At 40.2% G+C, this 12,812-nt stretch overlaps 1 protein-coding gene across 3 annotated transcripts; it reads right to left on the bottom strand.

Annotated features, from left to right (window-relative positions):
- Positions 1-804: 804 nt before the first annotated feature.
- On the bottom strand, positions 805-11,395 carry LOC115109110 (B-cadherin-like). 3 transcript variants are annotated; one of them, XM_065009627.1, is made up of 13 exons: positions 11,221-11,395; positions 5,540-5,624; positions 5,389-5,426; positions 5,146-5,286; positions 4,901-5,056; positions 4,644-4,788; positions 4,344-4,516; positions 4,129-4,257; positions 3,782-3,967; positions 3,361-3,602; positions 1,877-2,016; positions 1,532-1,756; positions 805-1,392 (listed from the first exon to the last, which is right to left on the bottom strand). In XM_065009627.1, the coding sequence occupies exons 1-13, from the start codon at positions 11,251-11,253 to the stop codon at positions 1,229-1,231; spliced, it is 1,857 nt and encodes a 618-aa protein (XP_064865699.1). In that variant the 5' UTR covers positions 11,254-11,395; the 3' UTR covers positions 805-1,228. The 3 variants fall into 3 exon arrangements, with proteins under 3 accessions (XP_064865699.1, XP_029489568.1, XP_064865700.1); XM_029633708.2 differs by having other exon boundaries at positions 5,585-5,624; positions 11,221-11,394; XM_065009628.1 differs by lacking the exon at positions 4,129-4,257.
- Positions 11,396-12,812: the final 1,417 nt, after the last annotated feature.

The following is a 12,812-nucleotide window of genomic DNA, read 5'->3' as shown; positions in this document are numbered from 1 at the left end:
CTCCATGAATGTGGAAGAGGTCTATTTATCCTGGGAGACACCTGGCCCAGGTGTTTCCCATGTAGCTGACGACCCTCTCAACTCCGCCCACCGGCATCCTAATAAGGAAACAAGAACAAAGACAGAATACGGCAGACAGAGTGGGAGGGTCGTCACATGTCTCAAACTTATTTCAGCCATACCCCATCAGAGCATGTTTTGTTCGCCAATGTTTGTAAATGAAATGTTAACACTGTATAGCCTCAACATGGTTGAAACTATAATGTTGATACTGATTGTGTGGCAGCTACTCCTTCTAGTGGCATTGACTTACTGACCAGCAGGATCCTCGCTTATCTTGAACCTGATATTGGTGTTCATATTACTAACTGCAGAGCAATGGAGCTCCTTGCAAAATGCTGCTGAAGTCTGAATGAGGAGAATACCAGTAAACACATGGCTATGTTCTGAATGTTTGTAGATTAATTTGTAGAAGGCTTGTAGAAAAGGGGGCTCACTGAAAATTTGCTCGGTATAGTCTACCCATATTGAAGCTTAGCTTTCTAAATGAAACTAAAAATCAATAAATATATCTGAATGTTTGGCTGGTTAGCTTAATGATCCTGCTTTATGGAACAGCCAACAGATGGGAACTGATGTCCTGCACAGTATACACAATAAGACAAAAATATCACTCCATGGTTCTGAAAAACTAGGCTAGATCAAAAAGGCAAGATGCAAATCAAGATTGTGTGTTGTATGAGGGCAGTTAACCAATAGGAAAGAGACGCAGGTTTCAATGTACAAGGACAGAGAAACAAAAGGTGAGAATGAACCAAAAAGGCTTTATTCAATTTATATTAGAAACATGCATAAAGCTCTCTGCAAGCATGCAAATGATCATGTTCTCCATGGAAATAAAAAACAAGCAACCTTCTCAACAATGGTCAAATATATCAGCAGTTCCCGAGGAAATGTATACAAACCCATATTTGCCTTGAAATGTAAAAATGCACACAGAACGAGCAAAACAAATAGAAAATGTGAACAAAAAAACATGCGTTGACATAAGTAATTCCGAAAAATGTTCAGTACTTTGATGGAACAAATACTGGCAAATTAGCTGTGAATTTTCCTACTCATTTCTGGCTTTGTGACATACCCCTGCTGTCAAAAAAAGTGACAACCTTCCCAAAACAAGCAATCCAGCTCTGCAAGCTATAAAAATGCTAAGGAAATGTCATATAGGTCAGGATCTAACACAGAAATCCCCCCAGGTCATGCAGCTGTCCTCATTCATGGTGACGTGAATGACATGGTCTTGTTTCAGCCCGCCAGCATCAGTGACCCTCAGATTAATGTAGAAGTTTCTCTGCTCCCTCATGGCCTTGAATGTCAATTCAACCACAGTTCCTGGGACAGGAGAAAAATTGGACACATTTCAACTTTGAATGTGAAGAATGTTGTCAAAAGAACATACTTGGTCTGTTGATATTATTCTGAATACAAATGAACAGACTAATGTAGAGTGAACGTGAAAAGCAATACACACCGGTTTCGTCCATTTGGGCAGCGCAATACATATTGGACCCTTCCAGAAGTTCTACACTGAAGGCTTCAGCAAAGCCTGGCCCGTCTCTGTCTGTCACAGCCAAACGCACTAGACGGGGGTCTTGGTTGCAGAGCTTCAACGGGGTGTCTTCAATAGTCGGAGCATTGTCGTTTACATCTTCCAGCTCTATCAGAATGGTTCCAGTTCCAGTTGCAGGGATTTCATCTGATAACCCAAAACAAGATGCTTTTATCAAATGGAGAAATGAAGAAGTCAACTAAATGAACCTTGTTCCTTGGTTGAAGCCTGCTGGTGAACAAGATTACAACAAATTCAGAATTCCACCTTCGATGGCGAGAATGAGAACTCTGTATTTGCCATCTTTGGCAAAGGGAGACTCTCTGTCCAGGGAGTGTTTGGTTTTGATCATTCCGGTCTCACTGTTGATGTCCAGCCATTTAGCAGGATCTCTGTCCATGCGATACCTAGAATATACAGTACATTGAGTTAAAACATCACCATTCACAAGGCTTCTTGCAATCTTAATGCATCTGAATGTACTTTATCATAACGGGCATGTATATCATTGAATTGACTTAGCAGCATAATGTATCTGGGGCAGCACCGTAGCCTAGTGGTTATATTGTTGGACTAGTAACCAAAAGGTTGCAAGATCAAATCCCCAAGCTGATGTAGCAGTGAGATGTTGTTCCCCTAGATTATGCACCAAGTTGCACACAAGGACCAATTCAAATAGGCCATGTCAAGAGGGGATTTTAATTCAGTGTGTTTTTTAATTTAATTACAGCTGCATAACTAATGTTTTTCTTTGGTGTACAAACACTTTTTCATATCAATATTGTACATGTGATTGTAAAAGTTTTGTATATTTTTGTTTGGTCCATCGCGGGTTACCTGTATTTCCTTACCCCCTTATTGTTTTCTTTTGCCTGACCTTCAGCTAGTAAGGTATGTTTTCCTTGGCTCCGAAATGGTTTAATATAAAACCGTCATAATGTTACACAATGGACTGTTATGCAACCATAAGTTTGTTACAATGTGGATAATATAAAGATTTATGTTAACAAGTTTCACAAAGCTCGCTTACTAGGGTATCTATTGTAACTTGTGAGTACTTGGGACAGTGTTTGAGTGAGTTTCCATGTGCTTGCGCAGGTGCCTGAGAGCTAGGACTGCGCCAAGGGTTAACATAATGTGTGTTGTCTCTTCGTGTGCAGGTATGTCTTTTACTTTGTCTGAATTATGTTCTGTATCATTTTGCTTGTATTGTATGTTGTGCTGTTGTGCATTGAATGTGTGCTGTCTCTTCGTGTGCAGGTATGTCTTTTACTTTGTCTGAATTATGTTCTGTATCATTTTACTTGTGTTGTATGTTGTGCTGTTGTGCATTGAATGTGCGCACACAGCATCTGTTATTTCCTTTTGGTGCTCTTTTGCCTGACTTTCAGCTAGCAAGGTGCCTGAGAGCTATAGGACCGCGCCAAGGGTTAACATAATGTGTGTTGTCTCTTCGTGTGCAGGGCAAATAAAAATAATTCAACTAGTAACTAGTTGTGGCAGCGTCCTAATTAAAAGTACACAACGCAGAATGAACCACGCTACACTGACAAGGTACAAATTCTGTCGTTCTGCCCCAGAACAAGGCTGTTACCCATTGTTCCTAGGCCGTCATTGAAAATAAGAATTTGTTCTTAACTGACTTGCCTAGTTAAAAAAATAATAATAATTTAAAATTGATTTCCACATTTATACCAGGACCTCAACTGAATGAAATAAATTGCAGATAAAATAAAGTTTCATGAACTCACATGAGTTTATGTGCCATGATGTCTGGATCAATGGCTGTATACAGAACCAAATCACTGTCCACTGGCAGGTGTTCAGATATAGAAACAACCTTTTCCACTGGGTCAAAGACAGGGGCATCATTCCTATCCTCCACATTCACCTGGACTGTGGAGGTGGAGGTGGGCAGGGGGGTGGCAAATGGGACCTCATTCTCCACAGTCACCAACAGGGTGTAGCGATTGTCCTTCTCAAAGTCAAGGGGCTAAATGGGAACGAGACACAGCCAGGTTCATGACACAATGGCAAAAACATCAACAATTTTGTCAAATATTTGTATGGTTCTACAGTGAAATTCAGACCACAGTCAAATACATATGTGCTGTAACTTGGCTCCATTCACATACTCATCTGAACAAAGAAACCAAGAAACCAAGCAGGTACCTTGGCTGTGGTAATGATTCCTTCCAGTCTACTAGGTCCAGTGTTTACAGTGAACATTCCACCTGGGTCTCCATCTACAATCCTGTACTTGGTGGCCCAGTTGGAAGAGTGTGGCTCATCTCCATCACTCACTGGCATTTTGACCACCAGGGCATTCACTTTGTTCTCTGGGACAGACACCGTGTTCTGAAAAGAAAATACATGAAGAGAACATGTGAGAAGATGTGCTGTATGCCATTTATCAAGTTCAAATTTTCCTCAAGTCAGCTCCTTCAAACAAAATATTTCCCTCTTCAAGTCACCTTTACTGTTTAATGAGCGGTACTGTTTGCTGATTGTACACTTACCAAAGACTTCTCAAATTGAGGAGCTATGTCATTGCTGTCCATTACAGTAATTATGGATTTTCCAAAACATGTCAGACCATTGCCTTCCAAATCAGCAGCTTGGATTTCCAATGTATATTTTGGAATATTCTGGAAAATGACACCAGATGGAGCACATTGTGAAATGTAGCGGTTACTGTTAGTTAAAATTGTATGCTAGTAGTGTAGCCACTAACCTCTCTGTCCAGTCCAGCAGCATTGACCCGGATCCTTCCTGTGACAGGGTTGATGACAAACATGTTGGGACTCGGCAGTTCAGGTTCCTGATTTATAATGGTGTATCTGACATCAGAATTGGCTGAGCCAGGCTCATCTGCATCGGTGGCTGTGACCTCCATGACCTCAAACCCTGAGAAGAAAATATTTCAGCATAAATGATATTCATGGATGACAATAAAATATATTGAATATTGATATTGTACTTTTATTCTAAAACTCAGCTTAGTATATTTGACTCAATGTTGACTGAGACACACCTGGTAGGGATGCTTCCGGGACAATCCCTGTAAAAGGATCTTGGGTGAAAACTGGCAAGTTGTCATTCATATCAATTACTTGAACAATAATCTCCATTGGATTTTCTGCTAGACCCGCACCAACTGCAACAGCATGAACCAAAAGCTAAAGGGGAAAATATAGAAAAATGTTAAAATAACATGCATTCAATGTTATAGAATTCAAAAGGCAAAACAAACTGACATTACCAGATATTTATCTTATTTACAAACATTACCACATAATGGTCTTGTCTCTCTCTGTCCAAAGGCTGGGTCACATAGAGAAACCCAGAGTTTTTGTCCACAGTGAACAGTCCTACAGGGGGTTGATCTACTCCAGAACCAGTGATGCTGTACAGGATCTTCACCTCTTTATCATTGTTGGATCTAATCTGAATGTATAAATATTAACAATGTTAAAACCAGAACAAAATCCTGAAACAACCATGTTTTCTGCCAACATAAATCTACAATCACTCACCTGCACCATATACATGGGGAAAGGGCCTCTTGCGTTCTCTGGGATGTTGATGGGAGGAATGACCCAATCCCTTTTCCTTCTCACCAGACCTACCAAAGGCTTTGGAAACTCCAGAACTGGAAGACTTGCAGGATATTTAGGCTGTGCCAAAAATATTTGTACAAATTAGAAAAATTAGACCAGCCCTATGATTAGAATTAGAGGAATGAAACTGACACTAAGTTTTAAGATCCACATTCTCACCTGAGAGGCAATGCCAGCATCCTCATGGCCGAAGCCCTCTGTGAGGAGATCAAATGAATATGAACTGTTTAAAAGCAAACAATTCCACTACAGTATGTTGCTACTACTCTGTATAATGCAATATAATATTCTAAACAGTCAAATAGGTCACCCGCAGTTTCTTCCCCTCCAGTCAGTGGATAGTCAAAGCCATTACCTGACTGTAAAGTCTCAGACATTCTCCCCAGGGCCCAACCCTGTGGTTTGAAGGAAAAGGAATATTGAAAAACATGATCTACACTTCCCTCTATATGTTATTGGACAGTGAAGTTAAATGGTTTTATTTGGCTCTACATTCCAGCCTTTTACATTAGAATGTGTAATATTAGGTGACAATACAGAATGCCAGCTTTTATTTGGATCTACATTCCAGCCTTTTACATTAGAATGTTTAATATTAGGTGACAATACAGAATGCCAGCTTTTATTTGGCTCTACATTCCAGCCTTTTACATTAGAATGTGTAATATTAGGTGACAATACAGAATGCCAGCTTTTATTTGGCTCTACATTCCAGCCTTTTACATTAGAATGTTTAATATTAGGTGACAATACAGAATGCCAGCTTTTATTTGGCTCTACATTCCAGCCTTTTACATTAGAATGTTTAATATTAGGTGACAATACAGAATGCCAGCTTTTATTTGAGCATGTTTTCATACACATCTGTTCCCCGTTTAAAGATGGAAGCACTTTATGTATCTAGTCCCCCTATTTGAAAAAGGCTTAAGCATTTGGACAAATTCCCTTTTTGTGCCAGTTTCATAATCTAAACCAGGATTAAGCCTTAATGTGTACTAGTTAAAACGAGTACATTTAAGTATAAAGACACAAGGTGAGACCCAGATACAGGAGGCAGATTGATTGAGTCTGATATTTATTGTATCCAAAAGGGGAAGGCAAAAGAATGGTCGTGGACAGGTAAAAGGTCAAAACCAGTTCAGAGTCCAGGAGGTACAGAGTGGCAGACAGGCTCAAGGTCAGGGCAGACGGGTACAGAGTCCAGAAAACAGGCAAGGGTCAAAACCAGGAGGTCTAGAAAAAGAGCATCGAAACAGGCAGGCGCACAGAAAACCCACTTGTTGACTTGGAACATACAAGACAAACTGGCACAGAGGGGAAGATAACACAGGGATATATACACCAGGGATAACAAGCGACACCTGGAGGGGGTGGAGACAATAACAAGGACAGGTGAAACTGATCAGAGTGTGATATTAAGTAGCTTTCATGAATGTGGCCTAAATTTGGCGTAGTTAGTAGGAGACTATGGAGTCCTGGAGTAAGGGAAGTAAGGTAAGTAAGCCTAAATGAGAACACCTGAGATTAGCCAGAGGATTTCATGAGAATGAAATGAAATATCTGAAGGAAGAACATGAAATGAAGATGAGAATTCTACAGGTTGAATTCGATATGAAGTTGGAAGAGAGAGGCAGTAACGAGACAATTGTGATTACCAACCATGGTGAACAATATGACATGTAAAAAATAAATGTCTCGTTGTTTGGATATTCATGAGTGAGAGTTTTGTTGATCACCACAAACCACATTTTAAACCAGCCTTGGTTTAGTCACTCATTTAAATTTTGCTGCACACTATTTTAATTTTGTACAGAACAAACATTATCAAAGAAAAGATAAGCCATAATGAATACATTCCATATTTAAATGCATCTCATCTCGTTGAAGTGCTGCAATGTGAAAGCAACTGTATGCAAGTCCTCGTTGGTCATTGCCTGCCTCAGCCTTGGGCATATTAGCTTGATCCTGATCTTCCATTGGAGGATCAGGACAGCAATGCTGCTTCAGGTAGTTGTGCAGCACAGCTGTAGCAATGATCACCTTGCAGCATCTTTTTGACTTGAAACGAAGTGTATTGCGTAAACACTGGAATCGACTTATCCATACTCCAAACATTCTCTCGTGCGGATATGAGCTTGGTTGTATCTTTGCTGCTCAGCGGTTGTGGGATTTATGTATGGCGTGAATAAAAAGTTACTCTGACCATATCCACTGTCACCAAGTAGTAGTCCACTATGTTGTCCTCTCTGAAACGAGGTACACAATGAAGAGCTGCATCTTTCAATGGGCAACAATGTTTGGAAACTCTAAATTAGGTGTGCATACACCCTGAACATTGATGGAAAACCAATTCTTACAGTTCCTGTACTCCTCATCATCAGGAGTTGATGGACACTTTATGGGAACGTGACATCCATCTGTGCATCCAATCACTCCTGGGAAGTGCCTATATTCATAGAATTGCAATTTATAGTTGTCTTGGCCAGCAGCATCAGGAAACTTGATGTAAAGGCTCCACAGTTTACAAATGTCCCAGCAGACTTTAAACTCTTCTACACAGTTGCATCACTGGCACCACACAAATCAACAGTTTCACGATGAAAGATTCCAGATGCCAAAAACCTCAAAATGATCAGAACTTGGAGAGAATTGGCTAAAGGCCTTCCTCTTTGAGACCGAGAGGAAAGTCTAGGCTTAAGCAAAGATCTCTCCAATGCATTTTCTTTCTACATACGAAAGAGGTCTCAAAGCTAATTCATCAAAGTAGTTTAATGGAAATGCCTAATGTTAGCTCTAACACAAGCGAGCGAGCTAGCTATTTTTAGATGCACGCACAATAATATATCAGATAAAAATATTGTGACCACTTGGAGCCTGATTTTTTTATTTTATTTAACTAGGCAAGTCAGTTAAGAACAAATTCTTATTTACAATGATGACCTAGGAACAGTGGGTTAACTGCCTTGTTCAGGGGCAGAACGACAGATTTTTACCAGAGATACGATCTAGCAACCTTTCGGTTACAGGCCCAACGCTCTAACCACTAGGCTACCTGCCTCCCCGGGCAGGTAGCCTAGGCCTGATTGGGCTACAGACTGTGAGCTAGGGGATATTAGGGTTATCAGGACGGAAAGCTCTGGGCCTACTGGGATAGACAACTGGAGACTGAAGGCTAAGATGCTCTGGACCTACTGGGACTATAGACTGAGGACCTAGTTAGGAAAGAGGGTGAGGTGTCACCTATGACCGGATACTGAACACTTCGGTGAGGTGGGTCCTCCACGGGGATGTCAGGCGGGTCTGCCAAGGCTGGAACTAGCAGGACACAGTTCAGAGGGGCTAACATAAACCCCAAGACTGCGACAGGCAGCAGACATGGACTGTAAAGACTGGAGGGGGCTCCCAGGGCATCATTGGACAGCAGCAGGCTGGACATCAAAGGATGGACTAGGCTGTTCCCACCAGACATGGACCGGAGATGGTGGTCGGGTGGACTGTAGGAACCTTCCATCTTCATGACCGCTTCTATGAGCTCATCAATCTTGTCACCTGGCTGTGTAAACACAGTGTGTGCTCCGGTTGTCACTGGCAGTCCACGCTCAGGTCAACGCTGATCCCGGTGATATCTGGTCGAGGTTCGATGCTGATCTTCAGGATCTCTGGTCGAGGTTCGGCCCTGATCTTTGCGATCTCTGGTCGATGTTAGCTTGAGGTGGGAACCCCGGTGTATTAGCACCCCGATGAAAAGGCTCAGGCTCTGTTCTCTATTCTGCTGGTCAGCCTGGGTGATGAGTTGTGGAAGGGGAAGGTCATTTTAAAGGTGGTATGTCATGTTTCGAGTGCTCAAGAGAACCCTCTAGCTGCTCTCCCTCGTAGGAGTGGTAAGTGAATGTGTGTGGTAGTCTGTTCCTTGACTTGTAGCCATGCCATAATTATCAAGATATTGTGGCAGGTGAGCTGGTCGGTGCAGATGGGCCACATCTTGTGGAAGATCTTCTCTGTTAACTGGCATCCTTGGGCTGTAGCAGTTACTGGATCCGCATCGAAAGGACCAGGAAAAATAGGTGGGGCAACACAGGTGCCGGTTTTTGGCCGGTAGCTACCACCATAGGGTGTCCTTCGAGAACACGAGGAAGCATTATTTCAGTTCCAGGAGGTTTCAAAAATGATCCACACACACAAAAAACCACTCTAACAGTAATGGTGTCTAACAATGATTGTGATTCTGAAAACAAAGAGGTAAAACAGACTATAGCACTGATACTGTATGCAGGACATGACTAACAAGCTAGCACAGGCTTGTATATAACAGCACGGGCTGTACCACTGTAGCAGGAAATGTGTGTTCACATGACAAGCTACACAGGCTATGGAACTTGTAGAAAATGGTAAATATACTAATGTAAACAATGCAGTATTGTAAGTACGTCTTCACAACATGAACACATTTACCATGAGCGGTGTACACAGAATATAGCCTAGCAGCACTCGTGAGAACTGTGGTTTATCGCTAACAGGAATGCTAAATAATAACTCATTCTGAATGGATATTCTAACACTAGCGAGCTAGCTAACAATCTCCACATAAATGTTGATTACAACAATAGGCAATCTTAAACTCCGAAATCAACAAGACATAAACATATTAAGGCACTTATTTTTAGATGTACGCACAGTAAAATATCAGACAGCTAAGGTGTGTGACCACAGGAGGAAGAGTAGTAGGAGTGCTCGTCCTGGTAGGGAAAGCACGTTTCTGACATCTTGCCTGCCCGTGCTGGGGTCCTACACTGAATGTCCCGGGAATTCTATTGTTGATAGGCTGATATAAAACTGATTGGTGTGACATTGACCAATAGGAACTAAAAGAATGGCGAATAATGTTTTGTGCCATTTTGGAGTCAATTTTATTCTAAGTAAGAATAGAAAATGTTTATGAACACGTGTACTTTTATGTGGATGCTACCATGATTATAGATAATTATGAATGAACTGTGAATTAAAAGGTTACAGAGGCACAAGGATCATACCCCCTAAAAAACTGTTGAACTGACAGTCACTGGAGGCCATCGGGGTGTGTACATGTGAGGAACTTGATTTAGAGAAGCATGGGGACACGCTCTTGAAGGAAGGGGGTAGTTTATTACATTAATCAGCTTTATAACCAGTGTTGAGCCTAACCGGCATACATAGGCTGCGTGTGAGTTTCAAATTTGGGGTAAGCATTTTCACCATTAAAATGCTAACTTACCCTGTTATTGGTAATGATAAGATGTTAGAATGTTTGTTGTAGCCTCTGAACGGCATCTTACTCATTATTTATAATTTATTCATGATTTTTCTTAATCATGGCATTATCAGGATTTATTGTGAAATGTTCAGAAACATCTTAGAAGGAAATTATTCAAGTCACCATTCACCGTTTAGTTCCTATTGTGCAAAACATAACATGAAAACACCAAAAACAAACTGCAAATGCATCCAAGATTAGAGTCTCAAACTTGATGTAGTCATTGTGTGCAAGGAATATGGGACCAAATACTAAACCTTTGACTGCTTTTACAGACTATAAGAGAATTTGTCCAAATATGTATGACTTACTAACATGGGGGGACTAGATAAATAAAGTGCTTTCATTTCTAAACTGTAAAACAGATATGTATAAAAGAAAAACTCAAATAATAGGTGACATTCTGTACTGTCGCCTCATCTGACACATTTGATCTCAAGTCCAAAATGCTGTAGAATAGAGCCAAATTTAAATTTTAGCTTCAATGTCCAAAAACAAATTGAGGGGATTGTACTTCACCTGTCATGTCAAAGCGGTACAGAAAATGATATCATATGCATGCATCTTTATATTTATAAATGTTGTAGAGTATATAAGCACTTGTGTCCCCACATTCAGAAAATATTTAATTTCTTGATTTTACTTTGTAGTAAACATTAAAATATAGACCTATTCATTAGTCAAATTTAGCCAGAGCTCACCCAGATCAAGAAGATGGTGATGTCATATGCCATCAGTCGGAATACTAGTAATTTCAACAACTGATTAATATTAAAAAAGTGACAAAATAACTCAATTCGGCTAAAGCGACACTTATCATCAACCAATTTTGCATTCAATGTCAGTTTGCCACGACTTCCTGATGGAAACGAAAAGTGACACTCTTCAAAAGACCACATGGTTATGAATAGTTGCATGGACTGAAAGATATTGCAAAACTATCACTACTACAGTATTGAAAACTACTTAGGTTTTACAAACAAGGCCTCAGATCTATAAACTAATGACTGGACAAGTAATCAGATGAAGGGCCACGATCAGTAGGGCACAACAATGTTTTGAAACGAAAAGCAGAAATGACACTGTCTTGCAGTCTTGGTAAAAAAAACAAATGACCAAGAGAGTGTGTTGTGCATGTTTGCAGATTCAAGGGTTGTGTGGTAGCCACAGGCCACTGGGTACAACACATAAATAAGAATTTGTTCTTAACTGGCTTGTCAGTTAAATAATGGTCACATAAATAAAATAAAATATAATTACAACAGGGATAATTGGGAAATATTTGGTTGAGAAGATCAATGTGATTACAACCTATATTCACCCACTCAAAAAGACAGTTGAATTTCCAATGTTACGCTTTTAACCATTTTAAAAGTACAGAAAAATTCAAATGGGAATACAATGTCAGATATTTTGTATATTTATACAACAGATTCATGTGTTGTCACTGTGCTTCATCTAATAGTAGAACCAAATGACCTGGATTGCAGATGAGATTACATTAAAAGTACATGGTGCAAGTGATCAGTGCCATTCAAGATTCTGCACAGATTATTATAGCAATTGTGAAGACCTCCACAGACCTGCAACCATGGCATGCTATCTTGAACATGTTTAATCCCATTTTTTAACTTAGATTTTTGGTTGAGTTGGAGTCGGAGAGGTGAATCCAACATATGTTAACTTGTCCACGAGTAGTTAATAGGCTATTTATTGTATTTCAAAAGTGATATTCACATCTCCATCTCATCCTAATTCACTACATTGGTGTCAAAAAGAGAGATGGCGTCCGTGAGGCCATCGGAGTGACATGTACAAGTGAGGGATTTGGCAAAGAGAAATTACTGAACACTGTAGCGACATTAATCCAACACCTTTTATTTATTTATTTATTTAACCTTTATTTAACCAGGTAGGCAAGTTGAGAACAAGTTCTCATTTACAATTGCGACCTGGCCAAGATAAAGCAAAGCAGTTCGACAGATACAACGACACAGAGTTACACATGGAGTAAAACAAACATACAGTCAATAATACAGTATAAACAAGTCTATATACGATGTGAGCAAATGAGGTGAGAAGGGAGGTAAAGGCAAAAAAGGCCATGGTGGCAAAGTAAATACAATATAGCAAGTAAAACACTGGAATGGTAGTTTTGCAATGGAAGAATATGCAAAGTAGAAATAAAAATAATGGGGTGCAAAGGAGCAAAATAAATAAATTAATTAAATACAGTTGGGAAAGAGGTAGTTGTTTGGGCTAAATTATAGGTGGGCTATGTACAGGTGCAGTA

The sequence above is a fragment of the Oncorhynchus nerka genome, linkage group LG25 (genome assembly GCF_034236695.1).
Source record: "Oncorhynchus nerka isolate Pitt River linkage group LG25, Oner_Uvic_2.0, whole genome shotgun sequence".
Taxonomy (NCBI): Eukaryota; Metazoa; Chordata; class Actinopteri; order Salmoniformes; family Salmonidae; genus Oncorhynchus; species Oncorhynchus nerka.
The sequence above is the reverse complement of the archived record's forward strand: the minus strand, read 5'-3'. Positions and strand labels throughout refer to the sequence as shown.